Raw genomic sequence first — 19,672 nt, 5'->3', positions numbered from 1 at the left:
CTTGATTTGATGGTAGTTGTTGTTGAGGGCTGCCTTGTAGGCGGCTCTGTCGGAGGGATCCTTGGTCACATGCCATTTGTTCTTGAGTCAGTGGCAGTCGCGTTTGGAGTTTCTAAGCTCCAGAGTGTAACATCTTGCTGGCTTGGAGGTTTTGTTGGCTTTAGCCAGTTTCAGAGGGGAGACTGTCAGCGGATTTGGTGATCCAGGTGGTAAAGTTTGGGGTGGCTGCTGGCGTGCACTGTGACCACCCGATGCCGCATAGAGTTGCATTGCCTTGCTTTGCACCGCGACCCTGGTCTCACCGATGCCACCATCGGATGACTTTACCGAGCCACTGCTTGTACAGTGACCTGTGGGCCCCTCACTCCGGCATCGCCTTGCTCACACTGCAGCCTAGGCATCCCCAACGACGACGCTCCTGCTGACATCGGTGATGCTGCCTGCACTGTGGCCTGTGGACACTGCTTGTGAGGAACGTGAAGCATCGTCCTGTCCCGCACCGCAGCCCCAGTCCACTGACACCATTGACTCCAGTGACAACCGCCGCCTTTGCTGGCACCGCGACCTGTTTTCAACGCACGCTGGCCTGCGATGCCACGGCTGGCCTGAACTGTTGGTTTTGTTGATCACGACATTGTGATAGCTCCCTGTGGAGCTATCAACTTCAAGGAACTGTATTTTTAAGTTTCATCTATTAAAATGTATATCTTTATTACTGTATGTTGGATTTTTATCGTTTTGTTCTTGTTTTGCACAGATAAATATTGACTATTTTTCTAAAACTGGTGTGGTGTCCTTTTGTAGTGTTTTCACTGTATTCTGTATTACTGTGGGTTATGTGCAACTGCTTTACACATTGCATCTGAGATAAGCCTGACTATTCGTGCCAAGCTACCAAGGGGGTGAGCAGGAGTTAATTTAGCTGGTACCTCCCTTATCCTGACAAGAGTGAGGGTCCCTACTTGGGCAGGGTACAAACCGGCTGCCAACTAGAGACCACATTTCTAACAGGTAGGGAGTGCTGAGGTGCTTGGAAGGGATGTGCTGGGAATTGGAGATGGAGAAATGGTCAATGATGTGGTCAGCCCAGGTGAGTTCAGTCACATGGGTGAAATTGATTTTGTCGCTGGAAGTGAAGATGGCGTCCAGTGTGTGTGTGGCTTTGTGCGTGGGTTTGGTGACCAGATGGGTGAGGCCGATATTGTTGAGGTTCTCCATGAGGGAAGGGGAGTTGGCGTTGTTGAGGTGCAAATTGAGATCGCTGAGTAGGACATAGTTGAGGGAGTTGATGGTGCGGGGGTGATGAGGTTGGCGATGGTGTCGCCGAAGACTGGGACTGGTCCCAGGGATCTGTATGTGAGGGTATCTCGCATTGTGGTGTTGACATCGGTCTGGAGTCAGAAGTTGAGGTACTCAATAAGGGGTACTGGGGTCATCATCAGTAATGGTGATTGGATGGCTTCCTTTAAGATTATAGCGATGTCATCACCATGGTTGTTGGTGCGGTCTCAGTGTATCATCTTGTAGCCGTCAGCGGTGGCTGTGGCGATGTTTGGGTTTGAGGAGGCTTTTAACTATTTTTCGGTGATGAAGGCGATGTCCGGGTCGTGGGTGATGCCTCAGCAGATACAATCAGGTTAGGAATGCGGGTCGAGCTGTCACAATCGGGCTCAGGAATGCAGGCAGAGCTCTTGTAATCAGGCTCAGGAATGCAGGCCTGGCTGTCACAATCACGCTCAGGAATGCAGGCGGAGCTGTCAGCAGCAGGCAGGAGGGCCGTGGCACAGCTGGGAGCTGGGACCAGCCCTGTGAGTCAAGCACTTCTCACCAAGACCGCACTGCAGCCTCTATTATATGTCCTGAGTGGTGGGAGGGGCTGGAGTGGGAGGCAGGAAGGCAGGAGCAGCAGTGGAACAAAGGAAGAGTTGGCAGGGGCATCAGCAGACGCAACCAGGCTCAAGAATGCAGGCAGAGCTGTTGCAATCAGGCTCAGGAATGCAGGTGAAGCTATTGCTTCAAGTACTGCAGCCTAGTATGTGGCCAACCATTGCAACCTAGTAGAGAAGTACAGGCTTGCACTTCAAGTACTGCATTCTAGTATTGCATCCTAGTAAAGAAGTACAGGCTCACACTTCGAGTATTGCCTCTTTAGAGGTACTGGCTCATGTATTGCATCCTAGTGGAGAAGTACTAGCTCACATTTCAAGTACTGCATCCTAGTAGAGAAGTACTGGCTCTCATTTCAAGTATTGCATCCTAGTAGAGAAGTACTCCTTGCAACCTAGCAGAGAAGTACTGCCTAGCACTTTAAGTACTACATCCTAGCAGAAAAGTACTGGTTCACATTTCAAGCCTTGCATCCTAGTAAAGACGTAGTGGCTCACACTTCAAGTACTGCAGCCTTGTAAAGGAATACAGGCTTGTACTTCAAGTATTGCAGACCTGCAAATAAATACAAGGATCTGCTCATTCTAAAGTATTCAGGCCGGAAGTAATGTTGTAGTGCAGAACCACTCAGAGCTGTGGGTTCTTACATGTAAACAATAACAAGGTCCCATCAAAAACACTGGCGCGCATCCATAAAACGTTTTCCGTTCTTTTCTCTGCATATAGCGCTGTTCACTCTAAACACTGACACTCTCAAAATGTTTTTTTCATTAAACGTTTTTTCAGATTTTTCGCCTTTATAGAAAAATGTTCCCATATTTCACAGAAGGCAACACAAATGTGGCAGTTGAGGACAAATGTGGAAAGCAGATGGGTGGAAAGGTGAGGGCTTAAAGGGCATGGAAGGAAAGAAGGTACAAGTGAGGTGGGGTGCAGCTGGGTGGAAAGAACCAGGAGAGACAGACAAAAAGCAGCGGGGTGATACGGATGAGAGGAGGAGTGGGAGGGCGGAGGAAATTAAGTGGTGGAGAGAGGCAAAACGTTCCCGCGAAAGGGTGGAAACAGAGCACTGGGTGGAAAAAAGCAGTGGGAGAAAAGGAATTTGGGAAGTTTAAAGGAGCTTGGGGAATAAGAAATTGTGTTAATGAACCGAGGAAGGTGGCGGCAACAGTTACAAGTGAGCATTAGTGGCACATTTCAGCGGGGAGTCGGAGGGAGGGTATGAAACTGAAGAGTGACAGTAACAGGACACCACACATTTCATAGTCAAAAACCTAGTGCACGGCCCAAAATCACCAAAAAGAAGTCTGAGCTAGGCTCCGCAACACTTACCTTCCCTGGTGGTAGCATCGTCGATGCTTTCATAGTCGTCAGCAGGGGTGCTTTTCCCAGTCCCACTGGCTGGTACCCCACTGGCCGGTATCACTTTGTAAGTAACTGGAGCTCGAGAAACTGCCCTGCCTGAAAGAAGCACATGGGTGAGCCATTGCCATAACCTCGGAGGCACGCATCCGCTCACGCGCAATGAGTTCAGCAGCATACACAGTCATTGGCTTTACATCTAGTCAGCTGTTATTTTTGTGAGACAAACTATCTACACGGGGGGGGGGGGGGCAGGAAGAGCGGCGGCTACTGCGATATTCAATAATTCAATATTAAATGAGCCGCTGGATGCCTCTCCGGCTGCACTTTTGCTCCTCACAAAGATGGCTGCTACCTGGGAGTGATGGCAGGGAGTTGCTGCTTACAAAAGTCTGAATAACTCACTATTTGTTGTGTTCTGCATTCGCTTCTGACCTAGGACCAGGGCCAGCTTTAGAGGTGGTGGTGCCCAGTGGAGCTATATTTTTTAGTGCCCCACCCATGACCTCCTCCGCAAATTCCCTCACTACCACTCTCCAACAGTGTCTCTCACTGCTCAATCCGACTTAAATTCTTTTTTTTTTTTTAAACAAACAAAAGCACTATTCATTGTTCACTCACACAGTTTTGCAAACTGCATGGTACCCATTCTTTGGAACAGGCACTTTATCCCTCTGTGCTACTTTATGATGAGGAAAAACTGTCACTAGACAAAATTCAGATTTCCCACCAGGGGTGGGTCCCGCCTGCAGCGACAGCTGCAAACCTTTTACCAAACACCGATAATAAAATGTGTTTATTATCATTGTTTGGTAAAAGGACAGGCCTCGGGGGTAACGTGCACTGAGGGGGAGTGCTCAGCACTCCCCCTCAGAGCGCATCTGTATTTGGCCAGCTGTCTCAGGCCACCCAAACACACATGCGCACAGGGCTGTCTCCAGCTCAGCAACAAATTTAGGAGCCTGTACCTGCAGCGAGGGGAAGCAGGAGCAGAGCGGCGGGTGGCAGTTAAGGTAAGTGTTTCTATTTTTATTTTTGTTTGTCATTTTATTTTAATCGCCTCACCCCCTCCCCTGCGCGCCGCCCCTTCTACTTTCCGCGAGCCGCTCCTATTTCCCACCAACAGTAACATTTGTCACCAAAGTTAATTTGACAATTTTATTACTGCTTGAAAACTGCTGGACACAAGGAAGTGGATATGCTTTTAAATCCATAAGTTGCTTTTCAACCCCATGCTCCAAAGTCTATGTCTGGTGTGGCTGCACCAGACGCACCGCCCTACAGCTGGCTCTGCCCAGGTCAAAGGACTGATATAGATCTTTGGAGCTGTAACCTAACTCCTGAAAGACCCTACAAAGCACTTATTTAGGGACCTGCCAGAGTACTTTAGCTCACTCTATCTTTAGGAAAGATCACTCATGTCCGTGTTGTGCCGCTCTAGAGTTGCAGGTCGGTAAAATGTCTCTGCAGTCATCCCAGTGTATGCTTGATGTTTCATCACAAAGATTACAACATGTGAATGCAAAACAAATGTGAATAAAATCATGCAGCCTTAGGGTGGAGTTCCCCCAACCTTTCTGCCTACCTCTCTCCATTTTTCTGACCATGTTTATGCTGGTTTTAGGACTCTGAGCACTTTACCTCTCCCCCTAAACATGGTAACATGGTTCCATACCCAATTGGCATATTGTTGGAAAATGGGTTATTGGTAAGGGCAGGTAAGTACCTACACTTAGCAATAGGCCACTATCCTCCACTTAGGTCCAGTTAGGTCTCAGTAAATTAAACCTAGCTCAACCCTTGGTAGCTTGTCAACAAGCGACAAGGCTTAACTTAGAAGACAAAGCGTAAAGCATTCAAATATCACAAAACAGTAATTAACTAAAACACAGTTTAAAAATTCAAAATCAATTCATAAAAATAGATTATACTTTTATCTTTAAAGTGACACCAAAACGAATGAAATCGGCTAAGGGGAACCAGAGATATGAATGCTTTCTAGCGCATAGAGGCAACTAGAGCTCAAAGGGTTAAAAAAGGTCACACTGGAAAGGAACAAAGTCCAGAGTTCAGGCCACCCACAAGGTAACACTGTTACACTTACTTTCAGAAGTGTTTGATTCAGGAAAGTGGTCCACAGCAGCAGCCAAGGGTTCAGAGGCTCTGGTGTGCCTCTTGGGGTCTGGGACTACAACTCCCACAATGCACCTCTTCAACTTATGGAGTTACTCCAAACGTCTCCAAAATTCTGGATCTTCTTCCAGAGGTCCAATTTGTGTCCTTGAAGTGTCCACAACTTGATCCAAGGTTCCAGAAGCTCTGAGTTGCTCCTTGGGAGTTGGGACTACAATTCCCAGAATGGCCACTAGACGCTGGTCAGCTGGGCTCTGCTTGCAGGACTTGATGCAGGGGACTCTGGGAAGCTCCTTTGTACGTGTAGCAAACAGGGAGTCCATTCTTGAAGTAGTAGAAGACAGGTAAAGTCCTTTTAGTGGTGAAGCCCAAGTGTGCAGCTGGTGCAGTCCTCCAGAGTGCAGTGTCCAGGTGCAGGTCAGGGGTCCAGCAGGGCAGTCCTTCTTCTCCTGTAGTTCTTCCTTGTTGGAATCTGATAGGGATCTGAGGTGTGGGTGCAGGTCTGCCAGTTTTATCCCTGCTCCTGGGTGAAAAACAGGGGGGTCCTGGTTCTCCAATCAGGTGTAGGGTCCTTAGCCCTGTGATGACCACTTCCTGGGAAGTGTGGCAAGAATCAATCCCAGGGAGCAACATTCCTCAAAAATCCATCATGGCTGAAAGTGATTTTTGGAGGTTACATCTGGCTGAGCCCACCCACTGGTGTGGCTAAAAATCCTAAACGCACCCCTATCCTGTCTTCTCCTAATCTAATCAAGGGGGCACCTAATTGTCTGGGTTTGCAGAATGTGAGGCTGTTGCTGGGTTGCTCCAAATGTCCTTCTCTGCCTTTGAATTCCAGTTTGGCAGCCCTCCCCGTTCCTGCTTCACCATCTGCTGAGGGGAGATCTCCTCTCCCAGGCACATCTCTTTGTGTGGAGCCAGGCCTCTTCACACCTCATCAAGGCACCTGAGAGGCTGGCCAATCAGAGCACAGCAGCAAAAACACTGCAGGGCTGAAGTTGGCAACTTTTCAGGTAAAGTTTAAAACTCTTTACCTGAACAAGTTATATTAAATCCCACAACTGGAAGTTGTGGGATTTATTATAACAATTCATTTGATACCAAACCTCTGGTATCTGTTACTTAAGGGGACTTTTAAAATTAAAATAAAGTCTCCCCATTCTAGACTATGGAGGTCATTCACTACAATGAGGGAAACATGAATGTGGCTGTTTTACCTCACCAGGGCTTATAAAACTATTTTTATAAGGTCCCTGCTTATAGTTACATGGCACCCAGCCCTAGCGGCACATAGGGCACACCTTCGGGGTGACTTATATGTAAAAATAAGGTCGTTTAAGACTTTGGAACTACTTTTAATTCCAAAGTCGAATTTACATGTAACTTTAATTTAAAAGCAGCCAACAAGGCAGGCCTGCCTTTAAAATGACACTGGGCACCTCAGCAGTGCACCTATGGGGCACTACCTATGCTGGGGTCCCTAAATCTCCATGCCCTACCATCTACTAGAGACTTATAGGAAGGTTGACTTAGCCAATAATAATTAGCCTAATTTGCATACTGATTTTATACAGAGCACAGGCCCTGGGACTGGTTAGCAGTACCCAGGGCACCATCAGAGTCAGGAAAACACCAGCAAAAAGTGGAAAATGGGGGGCAAAAAGATAGGGGACCTCTGCAATCAGCCCTGTTCTCTCACACAAGCCCCCCCCCCCAGCCCACATGCCCAGGAGACTCAGCCCAACACTGGGAGAGTCTCCCTGGCTTGTCTGGCGAGGAAGACAGTGAAGAGAACAGACTGTCCCTTTGCAAGGCCTACTCTGCCTTACATCCTCCTGTCATGGTCACTACCTCTGGGTAGTGAATCCATCCCAACAGTGAAAGGACCCATCTCAAACTGAAACTTCCCTCTAGGGGGGTCTTCCTCCTCTCTCTCTGCCAACTTGGGTAGTGAGATGCGCACCTCCCCTACCCCTAACTTTTCTAGGGCACCACCTAACTTACCCAAAGAGGTCACCCAACACTTGAGCAACCCTACCATGACCAACAGGGTCAGGGGACCTACTTTGCTTTTGGCCCTGGGGTCTGCCTCCAAAGCCAAGTGCAGTGCTGCCAAGAAGGCTAGCACCCAGCAGAGGCTACTGACAGCCGTCAGTACCCAGAATCACACACTAGGCTCTCCACTGACAGGTGACTGAGCTGCTTTAGGGGCTCTGTGGGGTCCTGGCACCCCTCTTGCTGTCTAGAGTGGGGGGCTACCACCTCCTGTGGCAGACACCCTCCTTCCACTCTCCCTTCTGTCAGTGCAGGGGCAACACCCTGCATCTGGACAACTGCATGACTACTCAGGACTCCCTTGGGGTCAGGTGGGGCCTCACCAGTGCCAACTCTGGGCTCCCCCCCTACTGGGGCAGAAGGCCTTTGGCTCCCTGGAACTCTTTTTAAGAGTGGCTCACCCTTCTTTTTCTTCTTTCCTTTCCTTGGGGACCCCTGTCTCCTAACTGTATGTACTGACTCCCCAGGACTTTGGGTTGGGGGGGCGCCCTGGGCGACCACCCAATCTGGGACCAGACTCACCTCTGGGAGGTCATTGCCCAGGATACAATCTAGGGGGAGGTCAGCACTGACTACCACCCTAAACCAGCCAAGGATACCCTCCCTCTCTAGGGGCACTATGGCCACAGGTTTGGAGGTGACCTCCCCTGTGGCTATCCTGACTGTCCTGGTCTCTCCTGGGACACACATGTCTGGGGTCACTAACCGGTCACTCACTATAGTGTGATTGGCACAGGTGTCTCTCAGGCCAGTGTTAGGGATCCCATTTTTCCTGAATGGAGTGAAAGTGCCTACTCCCACCCTCAGGGATCACCAGTTTACCATTTGGTCCTGTCTCCCAGCCCAATGCTAGGAGTATTTCATCATCTCAGGAGTCCTCCTCCATGGCTACACTGACCAGCCCAGTGCTAACCACCTTCTTTGGACAGGCTGCATTTCCTCTGAAGTGACCTGTCTTCTGACAGTCAGAGCAAACATTACTGTCCAAGAGTTTTTTTTTTTTAACCCTGGGCCTCCCTGTCTCTGCTTGTCAGAGTGGGAGTGGGATGTACTCTCCCCTTATTAGGGTTCGCGGGTACAGAGGGAGTCTCTCTGTTGGGCTTACCACCTCCCTCCTTAGGTTTTTGGGAACCTGGCCCCCCCTTCTTGGAGTCTCCCCCCTGGGACTTGACAACCACCGTGGTTCTCAACCACTCATCAGCTGCCTCCCCCAGCTCTCTAGGGTTGCTCAGCTTAGAGTCCACTAGATGCTGGCGTATCCTTTCTTGGATACAATTGGTCAAGATGTGCTCTCTCATGACCAGATTGTATAACCCCTCATAAGTATTTACTTTGTTACCATGAATCCAGCCCTGTAGTGCCTTAAGTGATGTGTCTACAAAGTCAACCCAAGACTGGGTATTGACCTTCTGGGTGTCCCTGAACTTCATCCTATACTGCTCTGGGGTCAGACCAAACCTTTTAGTTAAGCATCTCTTCATACTGGGGTATGAATCTGCCTCCTCCCCCTCAAGATTAGGAGCCTATCCCTCCCAGAGTTGGGGACCAACTCCCAAAGAAGTGAACCCCAGTACTGAGGCTTAACTCTCCTCATCTGGAGAGCCCTCTCAAAGGACCCCAGCCACTTATCTATGTCATCCCCCTCTACATAGGCAGTAACAACCCCCTTGGGTAATCTGGGTAAAAAAAAAACACCCATTGACACCTCAGCTTCTCTGTCGCTGCCACCATCTCTTTTCTCTTTCTTTGCCCACTTTTTCTCTTCTAGGGCCAGCTTCTGTGCCTCCAAAGCTATAAATGCTAGCTGGGCCTCCAGCTCTCTTTCCCTGAGGGATAGGTTCTCTCCTCCTGAAGGGACCCCCTTTCTCCAACTAGCTTTGGGAATGCCCCTAGTGACTGTGTGTAGTGAGGACCGGTCTTCCTCCTCCTCACATAGGCTCAGATGCCCTCCCTCCCCTGAGTAGTTGGAGCTAGCATCCTCCCCTGCTTCTTCCTCCTCTGGAGCTTCCTCTGAGCCTACTTCTTGGGCCTCAGCCCATGCTGTCAGGGATTTAATCAGGACATGCTTCCTGAGGTCAGTGGCTGCAGGCAACCCCCTTGCAGTACGCAAACCTCTAAGCTGGACTACTGTTGGTGTGGATAGGCTAGCCAGATCAAACTCCATGGTTCCCTAGTCTTGTATAAAAAAAAAACTTTTTGCAAAAATTGGAAACAATAATTTAGAAAAATCCAAAAAATTCAATAATTGAAATTAATCCAAATTAAAACTTAAAAACAATTTTTGCACTAGGATAGTTTAAAGGATTTTTAATTTGTTTTACTTAAAACTGTAATGTGATACTGAACACAAGTACAGGATCCCACCACTGCACAACAAAAATGTTGGAAAATGGGTTATTGGTAAGGGTAGGTAAGTACCAACACTTAGCAAAAGGCCACTAACCTCCGCTTAGGTCCAGTTAGGTCTCAGTAAATTAAACCTAGCTCAACCCTTGGTTGCTTGGCAATGAGCGACAAGGCTTAACTTAGGAGTCAAAGCGTAAAGCATTCAAATATCACAAAACAGTAGAGAAATAAAACACAGGAAACAGTTTAAAAATCTCAAATCAACTTATAAAAATAGATTATATTCGTATCCTTAAAATGACACCAAAACGAATAAAATTGGATAAGGGAAGCCTGAGATATGAATTTTTGAAGAATGAATGCTTTCTAGCGCATAGAGGCAACTAGCGCACAAAGGGTTAAAAAAGGTCACACTGGAAAGGAACAAATTCCATAGTTCAGGCCACCCACGAGGTAACACTGTCACACTTACTTTCAGAAGTGTTTGATTCAGGAAAGTGGTCCACAGCACCAGCCAAGGGTTCAGGGGCTCTGGTGTGCCTCTTGGGGTCTGGGACTACAACTCCCACAATGCACTTTTTCAACTTATGGAGTTGCTCCAAACGTCTCCAAACTTCTGGATCTTCTTCCAGGGGTCCTTTTTGTGTTCTTGAAGTGTCCACAACTTGATCCAAGGTTCCAGAAGCTCTGAGTTGCTCCTTGGGAGTTGGGACTACAATTCCCAGAATGCACCTGGTCAAACTCCTCAAATGGCCTATGGACGCTGGTCATCTGGGCTCTGCTTGCAGGACTTGATGCAGGGGACTCTGGGCAGCTCCTTTGTACCTGTAGCAAACAGGGAGTCCCTTCTTGAAGCAGTAGAAGACAGGTAAAGTCCTTTTAGTGGTGAAGCCCAAGTGTGCAGCTGGTGCAGTCTTCCAGAGTGCAGTGTCCAGGTGCAGGTAGGGGTCCAGCGGGGAAGTCCTTCCTCCCCTGTAGTTCTTCCTTGTTGGAATCTAATAGGGATCTGAGGTGTGGGTGCAGGTCTGCCAGTTGTATCCCTGCTCCTGGGTGAAAAACAGGGGGGTCCTGGTTCTCCAATCAGGTGCAGGGTCCCTCCCCCTGTGATGACCACTTCCTGGGAAATGTGGCAAAAATCAATCCCAGGGAGTAGCATTCCTCAAAAATCCATCATGGCTGAAAGTGCTTTTTGGAGGTTACATCTGGCTGAGCCCACCCACTGGTGTGGCTAAAAATCCTAAACACCCCCTCTCCTACCCTCTCCTAATCTAATCAAGGGAGCACCTAGTTGTCTGGGTTTGCAGGATGTGAGGGTGTTGCTGGGTTGCTCCAAATGTCCTTCTCTGCCTTTGAATACCAGTTTGGCAGCCCTCCCCCTCCCTGCTTCACCATCTGCTGAGGGGAGATCTCCTCCCCCAGGCACATCTCTTTGTGTGGAGCCAGGCCACTTCACACCTCATCAAGGCAGCCTGGTCAGGCTGCCAGAGGCTGGCCAATCAGGGCACAGCAGCAAAAACACTGCAGGGCTGAAGTTGGCAACTTTTAAGGTAACATTTAAAACTCTTTACCTGAACAAGTTACATTAAGTCCAACAACTGGAATTTGTGGGATTAATTATAACAATTAATTTGATACCAAACGTCTGGTATCTGTTACTTAGGAGAATTTTTAAAATTAAAATAAAGTCTCCCCATCCTAGCCTATGGAGGCCATTCACTACAATGAGGGAAAAACGAATTTGGCTGCTTTAGTTCACCAGGGCTTGTAAAACTATTTTTAAAAGGTCCCTGCTTATAGTTACATGGCACCCAGCCCTAGGGGCACATAGGGCACACCTTAGGGGTGACATATGTAAAAATAAGGTAGTTTAAGACTTTAGAACTACTTTTAATTCCAAAGTCGAATTTGCATGTAACTTTAATTTAAAAGCAGCCAGCAAGGCAGGCCTGCCTTTAAAATGACACTGGGCACCTCAGCAGTGCACCTATGGGGGCACTACCTATGCTGGGGTCCCTAAACCTCCATGCCCTACCATATACTAGGGACATATAGGTAGGTTGACTTAGCCAATTATAATTAGCCTAATTTGCTTACTGATTTTATACAGAGCACAGGCCCTGGGACTGATAAGCAGTACCCAGTGCACCGTCAGAGTCAGGAAAACACCAGCAAAAAGTGGAAAATGGGAGCAAAAGGTTAGAGGGCCTCTGCAATCAGTTCTGTTCTCTCATACATATCTAATTTACTTGAATGCCCCTAGTAATGTGCACCACATGTGCCCAGTACCTGTAAATGAAATGCTACTAGTGGGCCTGCAGCACTGATTGTGCCACCCCATAAGTAGCCCCTTAACCATTGCAAGGCTTATGTGTGCAGTTTCACTGCCACTTCAATGTGGCATTTAAAACTACTTCCCAAGCCTTAAACACCCCTTTTTTACATACAAGTCACCGCTAAGGTAGGCCAAAGATAACCTATAGGGCAGTGTGGGTATGTAAGTAAAAGGCAGGACATGTACTTAAGAGTTTGATATGTCCTGGTAGTGAAAAAAAACACAAATTAGTTTTCCACCACCGTGAGACCTGCTCCTGCATTTGGCATGGGCAGTGTAGGGGCCCCCAGGCACAGCCCTATCGCGCATTTCACTGCCCAAATTACGGGCAGTGAAATGCGTGACGGGTGCTGCTGCACCCGCTGCACATCAACATTGCTGCTGGCTCGATTACGAGCCTGCTTCAATGTTGATGTGACTTTTCCGCTGGGCCAGCAGGCGGAAATGCTGTTTACGTCTACTGGCCCAGCGGAAAAGTCATAATAGGGAACCATGCATACCGCCAGCACTGACAGTATGTTGGCTCCCGTGGCTTTGGCGGTCTTTTGACAAGACCGCCAAAGTCGTAATGAGGACCTTTTAAACTTTTAAAAAATTATATCTCGACTTGTACATATTGGATTTTTGTCATTTTGATCTTATTTTAATCAGATAAATATTATCTATTTTTCGAAACTGGTGTGGAGTACATTTTGTGGTGTTTTCTATGTGTTACTGTATGAGTCATTGCACAAATATTTACACATTGCCTTCTAAGTTAAGCCTGCCTGCCTGCTCTGTGCCAAGCTACCAGAGGGTGAGAACAGGATAATTTGGATTGTGTATGACTTACCCTGACTAGGATTGTGGTCCGTACTTGGACATGGGTATATATCTCTGCCAATTAGAGACCCAATTTCTAACGCATACTATAACTGTAGATAATAATGAATTAAAGGTCAACTTTACCCTATCACCCACTGCTGGAAATAAACAATACACATCTATAAACTGTTGTAGCTTTCTCCATTCAAGACAGTGCTAAAGGGTGCTTTTCCAAAAAAGCCAGTGGCTAAAAAGAGTTTAGCCAAATGCATGTGGTATGTTGTGGTCTGTGTGTAGTGATAACAATAGATTTTTGGTAGCCAGCTGAGGGTGCCTGATGAGTATTAAAGTATTGTTGATGTGTTGTGCGGTTAAAATAAAAAAACTTGGATGGGTAGGGATTGTTAAACGAAATACTAAAAAACAGTTCATCACTAGTGAACAAAGGCAACAGTAAAACGTACCTCATAACTCCAATTACTCTGTCGAGCCAGATGATATACTTGGATGATGTGTCCTTTGTACATAGACGTCCCAGCCCAGTCACATTTGTGGGGACTTGTGTGTGTTGATGGTACAGGTTTAGTATGACTGTTAGATTAATGACTGGTTTGGCACTGCCTTGTCCATCACCCTATGCATATGTTAATAGCCCTGTCTTACGCTGCTGTTGGGGAGCATTCATTTCTTAATTGGAGCCGGTGGTTGTTCCACGTAAGCTTAAACTCGATACATACATCTGTTGGGCTCCATTTGTGCTGCAACCAATAAAGTGAGTACCTTTCAAATGAATCATAGAAGGAGGTAGTTTTTATTGCATTACAAAAGTGCAAATCTTTGCCGGTAAGGAATTTCTAAGCCAAAATATACAGAAACATAGGTGTGTAATTAGTCAGTTGTTTAGTAAAGATGCTATGGGCCCAGGTGCAAGCAGGGAAAATGGCCCCTTTGACCACCTTTGAGGAAGTAAAGGACAAGAGTAGTCAGGACTCATCGGGCCCCCCAGGGCTGTGGGCCCCAGTGCCACTGCACCTTCTGCACCCCTGGTATCTACAGCCCTTGTATCAGTGACTGGGTTGTTTTGCACTGATGGACTCTAAGCGACACTGTAGGTTGTGATACTGATGCTATATCTTTCCTCTGGTGCCTCTTGGGACGATGAGGTAAAAAACTCCTTATTAATAAAACACTCATGTGTTCCAGTGAATTTTGTTTATGGCTTCACACATGTAGAAGAGACTGGAATATCTGTTAATCAAAGTAGTGAAATTAAAACGGTGAAAAAGAAGACTGTGACATCAGCACGCTACTTCTGGGCTGCCTGCCTTCCAGGTTCATTGGGCCCAAGGAGTGTGGTGGCACACGTTGCACCAGTGCTAGCATAAGAGGTCGTTCCCTCATTTGCATGAGGGCGTAGACCCGATTCAAATGAGGGAATCAGGTTGCCTCTGCAGCAATATTACAGAGAGGCAAACATGTCCTAAGGAGGTGCACTGAAACTGAGCCACAAAAAGGTGGTGCATTTTCAGCACGCCCCCTAAAGGCATCCCTCTGGAGGTCCAGACATCCTGCTGCAGATGCGCGCAGTCACTGCGACCAGATGCTCCACATTTCACTTGCAGGGGCTCCTCTGAGGGCAATACAAGTTTGGGGCTGCATTGGGATCAGTGCATTCTTTCTAATATGGTGCAGTGTCACTGTTTGTGATCTGGAGGCAGATCGTGGATAGTAGCAATACACCAGGTGCACTTTTTAAAAATAAATATAAAGGAGCAGGGAGCCCGGCAGGAGTTGTTTGTGGGTTGTTTTGTAGTTTAATCTATTGTAACACTTCTCAATTGCAAAGATAGTTCACTGGATGAACGTACAGGGAGATTCATCACAGTGGACATACACACCATAGGAAACTGTGGTTTAGTGTTAACAACGCTGTTGCTTTCCATGCACTGGTTCAGAGATACAGACGCTATGCAAATTGTATGTTGAAGTACTTTCATCATTGTTGCAAGAAAAGGTTTCGACAAAATTTATTATGCATTGACAGCATCACAATTAATTCCAATACACACCACACCACAGGGTAGGATGCAAAATGGATGATCACACAAAGGCTTAAATGAGTAGAAATATGTTATGACAAGAAAAGAATTAAGAATCGATCCATGTACCTCCTTTAGACATAGTGATGGTTCAGTCACAGCTCCCAGTCTCTTCACTGTAGGTAGGGCAGGTAAGTGCAGGAAGAGACAGATGGGTGCAGACAGGTTCTGGCAGGTAGATGCAACAGCACTGGATGGCAGGAGCGACTACTGATGAGCTCAGAAGTGGCAATATTTATACTTAGTTTCATACAAAAAAAGTCAATATTCTGTCTTCGGAAAACAACTCAAATGAACATCTTTGTTGACTGAAAGTCACGTCGACACTGGCCCGAACCCTCCCCCTCTGGGGATTTCTCAGCACCTTTTCAATTTGTGCACATTTAATATAGCAGACAAAATACAAAGGTGGCCACTTTTATTTCTGATCAAGTTTGCAATCTATCAGTATGAAAGGCGTTCATGAATTTATCAATACGTTCTATTGTAATGATTTACTTTATCTTATAATGAGATTACACTTGATCTGCAATTACCAGTGTGTTTGCATGGTGGTTGTCATTCCAGGGCCCAACAACCTGAAAATGAATTCCTGATACGGGTGGTATAATCATGTCGTAGAGCTTTATCTTCTGTGACTAGGCAAAATAATGAATTATGAAGCCCCCGATCACTGCAGTGATGCTCAACAGATCATAGCCCAACAAGCGTCAGAGGTAGGGAACATGGGCTTCTTTCACCAGGCAGACAGCAGATACATTTGTAAATATTGTGGCTGTTAGAAATGGGGTCTCTGGTTGGCAGTCAGTATGCACTCTGTCCAAGCAGGAACACTCACTCTAGTCAGGGTAAGGGAGATACACACCTAGGATAACCCCTGCTTACCCCCTTGGTAGCTTAGCACAAGCAGTGAGGCTTATCTCAGAGGCAATGTGTAAAGTATTTGTGCCAACACACAAAGTAATACAGTGAAAACACTGCAAAATGGACACCACACCAGCTTAGAAAAGTAGGCAGTATTTATCTAAATCAAACCAGGTCAAAACGACAACAATCCAACGTACATAAGTAAAGTTATGAATTTTGTAAAATAATAAGAGTCTTACTCCATAAAAAACAATGGAAACGTTGATGTTACATAAAATAACTGGTTTGTGTCAAAAATAAAACTGAACGTGCGGATGTGCGTTGAAAAAGTCAGCAATGCATCGATTTCTCACTCACAAGCGAGACCATGCCTCGTTTCTTTTCCGGTCAGGTCAGCGATGAGTCGTTTTTCTCTCCTGCAAGAGAGCGATGCATCGATTTCCTGACAGGGCACCTTGGATTCGCGCAGGCTTGCCTTGATTTTTGATGCCCAGCGATGATGTGTGAGAAATCCGGTAGCACGGTGTTGGAAAACCCTGCTGCTTGGGGATTGCGCCATTATCAGTAGCCACAAGCGGGTGTTGTGGCGTTTCTAAAGCTGCGATGCAGGTGATGCGTTGATTTCGCAACCGCGATGCGGGTGGTACAATTGAAATTTTACCCCCACAGCTTCCTGTGTATAGATTCCTGTCCTTTTCTACCAGCTAACCTTTAAGGGCCCAGGGACTAGATGGGGCACCACTTGGCAGGGCAGGAGTCTCAACAGAGAGTCCATGTGCTGGCAGAGGAAGTCATTGATGGTCCTGAGACATCAAAACAGGAGGCAAGCTCAGTCCAAGCCCTTGTAGATTCTTCACGAGCAGGAATATACCACAAAGTCCAGTCTTTGTCCTCTTTCAGGCAGAAGCAGCAACTGCAGGCCAACCCAGCAAAGCACAGTCACAGGCAAAGGGGCAGTACTCCTCCTCCAGCTCTTCAACTCTTCTCCTTGGCAGAGCTTGCTCTTGATTCCAGAAGTAATCTGAAAATCTGGGGTTTGGGTCCACTACTTATACCCCTTTCATCCTCTGAAGTAGGCAATTTTCAAAGGAAAGTCTCTTTTGTTCACAAATTACTGCCTTGCCCTGGCCACGCCCCAGACACACACCAGGGGGATGGAGACTGCATTGAGTGAGGACAGGCACAGGCCATTCAGGTGTAACTGGTCCCTCCTCCCTCCCCTCTAGCCCAGATGGCTCATCAAGATATGCAGGCTACACCCCAGCTTCCTTTGTGTTACTGTCTAGAGAGGATTCACAAACAGCCCAACCATCAGCTTGACCCAAACAGGTAATACACACACAGGCAGAGTCACACATTGGTTTTAGCAAGAAAATGCCCACTTTCTAAAAGTGGTATTTTCAAACTGACAATTTAAAAGCCAACTTTACCAAAAGATGTATTTTTAAATTGTGAGTTCAGAGACCCCAAACTCCATGTCCAATCCAGTCACATTCATGATGGTGTTTTATTTTTTTATCTTGTTCTTTTGCCTAGGAAAATATTCACAATATTATTTCACTCTGTGCTTTCTTCAAGGCTGCAGCGAGATAGGATTGTCGGCACAAGTGATACACTCCGTCTCTAACATTCACAGAAAACACATATTTTTACGTGGGGACACCTTTTCAGAACAGCAGTTGTTTTATTATCAAAACATTTCCCTGTTCCATGCACGCTAGAGGGAGGTTCCAGCCAGATGACCACGACTGCATGCTGTCTGAATTCTAACAGCTGCTCACTGAGACTACCTGATCCCTGGCCTATATGGTGTGTCTCTATAGATGACAGACTTCTCCACTACTGTCATACTAAAGCGTGGTGGAACATATCTTCCCAGGGGGGAGTGCTGAAGGGCAGATTAGGGCTTATCCTACATGTATATAGTGCTTAGTGACAGTATAGTAGGACTTTTCCTGTGTTTCACTTTCCTTGTCACCATTTTGCTTCTAGTATGTTTCATCATTCTAATTATTGCATTTTATGTTATTTTATTTAAGACGCAGATGATTCCATGTATCTTATTGAACCATTTACTGCCTCTGTTTGTCTTTGCATGTGTGAGATTAATGTAACTGGGAGAAAAGGATGAGATCTGATTTATCACAATTTCCCTGAGAAATCATAATGTCACGCATCAGGTTGCCACAAATTGTCCCTGCTCTTGGGCAGGGGTGAGGCCCTGCTAGCTGGCCCGAAACGGATTAGACCAACAGTTGTCACATGGTGTGGGATTGAACTCAGTTCCCCACATTTCAGGTGATGCTGCCACCTAAATCCAGCAGCCTCTTTGGTACAATGACAGCCAATGCGCAAGTCGACTTCCGGAGGTCTTGTCAAAGGGGAAACTCTCCGGAGCTTCAGCAGGATGAATCTGAAACTTTGGCCGGGTTGCGGTTCGACCTCACTTGCTTAACTCTTGTCGATGGGTCAGTCAGTTTATGGAGCTATTCTTCAAAGTTGCTCCAGACCTCTCCAAACTACTGGGTCTTCTTCCAGAAGTCCTTCTTGGGATTTTACTGTGTCCACAAACTTGGCCCAAGCTTCTAGAAGCTCTAAGTTGCCGCTTGAGAGTTCAGACTACAATTCCAACAATGCTCCTGCTTTGGCAGAGGTCTGACCACCACATTATGACCGCGGCGGTCGTGCTGCGGTCGGACCGCCAGCACTGCCAGGATTCCATGTCCTAATGGGCTGGGGGTCCAGGCTGTCCTAAACTGCCAGTTTCAGCACTGCACCATGCAGCATCACCCTGGGGATTACGACCTGGTTCTCCACCAGAGATTTCATGGCAGTTTTACCACCATGAAAAGGCTGGTGGAGAAAGGGCGCAGGAGCAGTGCAGGGCCCCCCAGCCAGCACCTTTATAATGTTCACTCTCTGCTATGCAGACAGAGAACATTGCAAGGGTGCTGGTACACCCTGCCCGCTACAGCTTTGCTCCCAGCTCGATTATGAGCTGGAGGCAATGCTGAAGGCAGTTTCCCAGTGAGCCAGTGGGGAACTCGTAAAAGGTCCGGCGAGGAGGCAGCCACAATGGCGGCATCCTCCCCGTCTCGATTTCGGCAGGTGGGCTTTTCCATCTTCCGGAGTCATAATGACCCCCAAAGCCCTTTCTTTGTGAAGCCCAAAGTGTGCAGCAGGTGCAGTCCTTGTGAGTGCAGTCCTTCTTGGTGCAGACCAGGGGGTTTAACAGGTCAGTCCTTCTTCTTCTTGTAGGTAACAGGCAGGGATCTGAGTTGCTGGGCAGCTCTTCCATATTTATGCAGGCCCCTGGGTTCGCAAGCAGGGGGGCACCCCTGTAGGAGGCTGGGCTGGTTTGTAGTGGGTACCTTGGGTATTTACACCTTATACCAGGTCCAGATATCTCTGATTAGTGAAGATGTAGTGATCTAGCAGCTTAGGCTGTTAGAGATAGCTGTAGCAGAGCAGCTTAAGCTGAACTAGGAGACATGCAAAGCTCATGCATTACCACTTATAGTTACACAGTACTTATACACAAGTAAAGACAATACTCAGTGTTACCAAAAATAAAGGTATTTATCTGGGTGACACAGTAACAAAAATGTCTTAGAGACAATACTCCTTCTGGAGGTACGTATTATACACAATATACACACTAGACACCAACACAAGGCAAGTAATTAGACACAGGATAGTGCAAACAATAGGAAATGATATAGAAAGCAATGGGGGAAAATAGGTCTAGGGGAAACACAAACCATACACTAAGAAAGTGGAATGCAAA

At 47.1% G+C, this 19,672-nt stretch overlaps 1 protein-coding gene across 1 annotated transcript in view; it reads right to left on the bottom strand.

The window, feature by feature from the left end:
- Positions 1 to 15,212, bottom strand: part of LOC138260332 (uncharacterized) — a 296,148-nt gene extending 280,936 nt beyond the window's left edge. Inside the window, exons 1-2 of the mRNA XM_069208773.1 lie at positions 15,088 to 15,212; positions 3,220 to 3,348 (exon numbers count right to left, since the gene is read on the bottom strand). Coding sequence (XP_069064874.1) covers positions 3,220 to 3,348; positions 15,088 to 15,100 — 142 coding nt within the window. The 5' untranslated portion in view covers positions 15,101 to 15,212. The remainder of the gene's footprint in view (positions 1 to 3,219; positions 3,349 to 15,087) is intronic.
- Between the last annotated feature and the right edge of the window lie 4,460 nt (positions 15,213 to 19,672).

This window comes from Pleurodeles waltl, chromosome 1_1, assembly GCF_031143425.1.
Source record: "Pleurodeles waltl isolate 20211129_DDA chromosome 1_1, aPleWal1.hap1.20221129, whole genome shotgun sequence".
In the NCBI taxonomy this organism is placed as follows: domain Eukaryota; kingdom Metazoa; phylum Chordata; class Amphibia; order Caudata; family Salamandridae; genus Pleurodeles; species Pleurodeles waltl.
The sequence above is the reverse complement of the archived record's forward strand: the minus strand, read 5'-3'. Positions and strand labels throughout refer to the sequence as shown.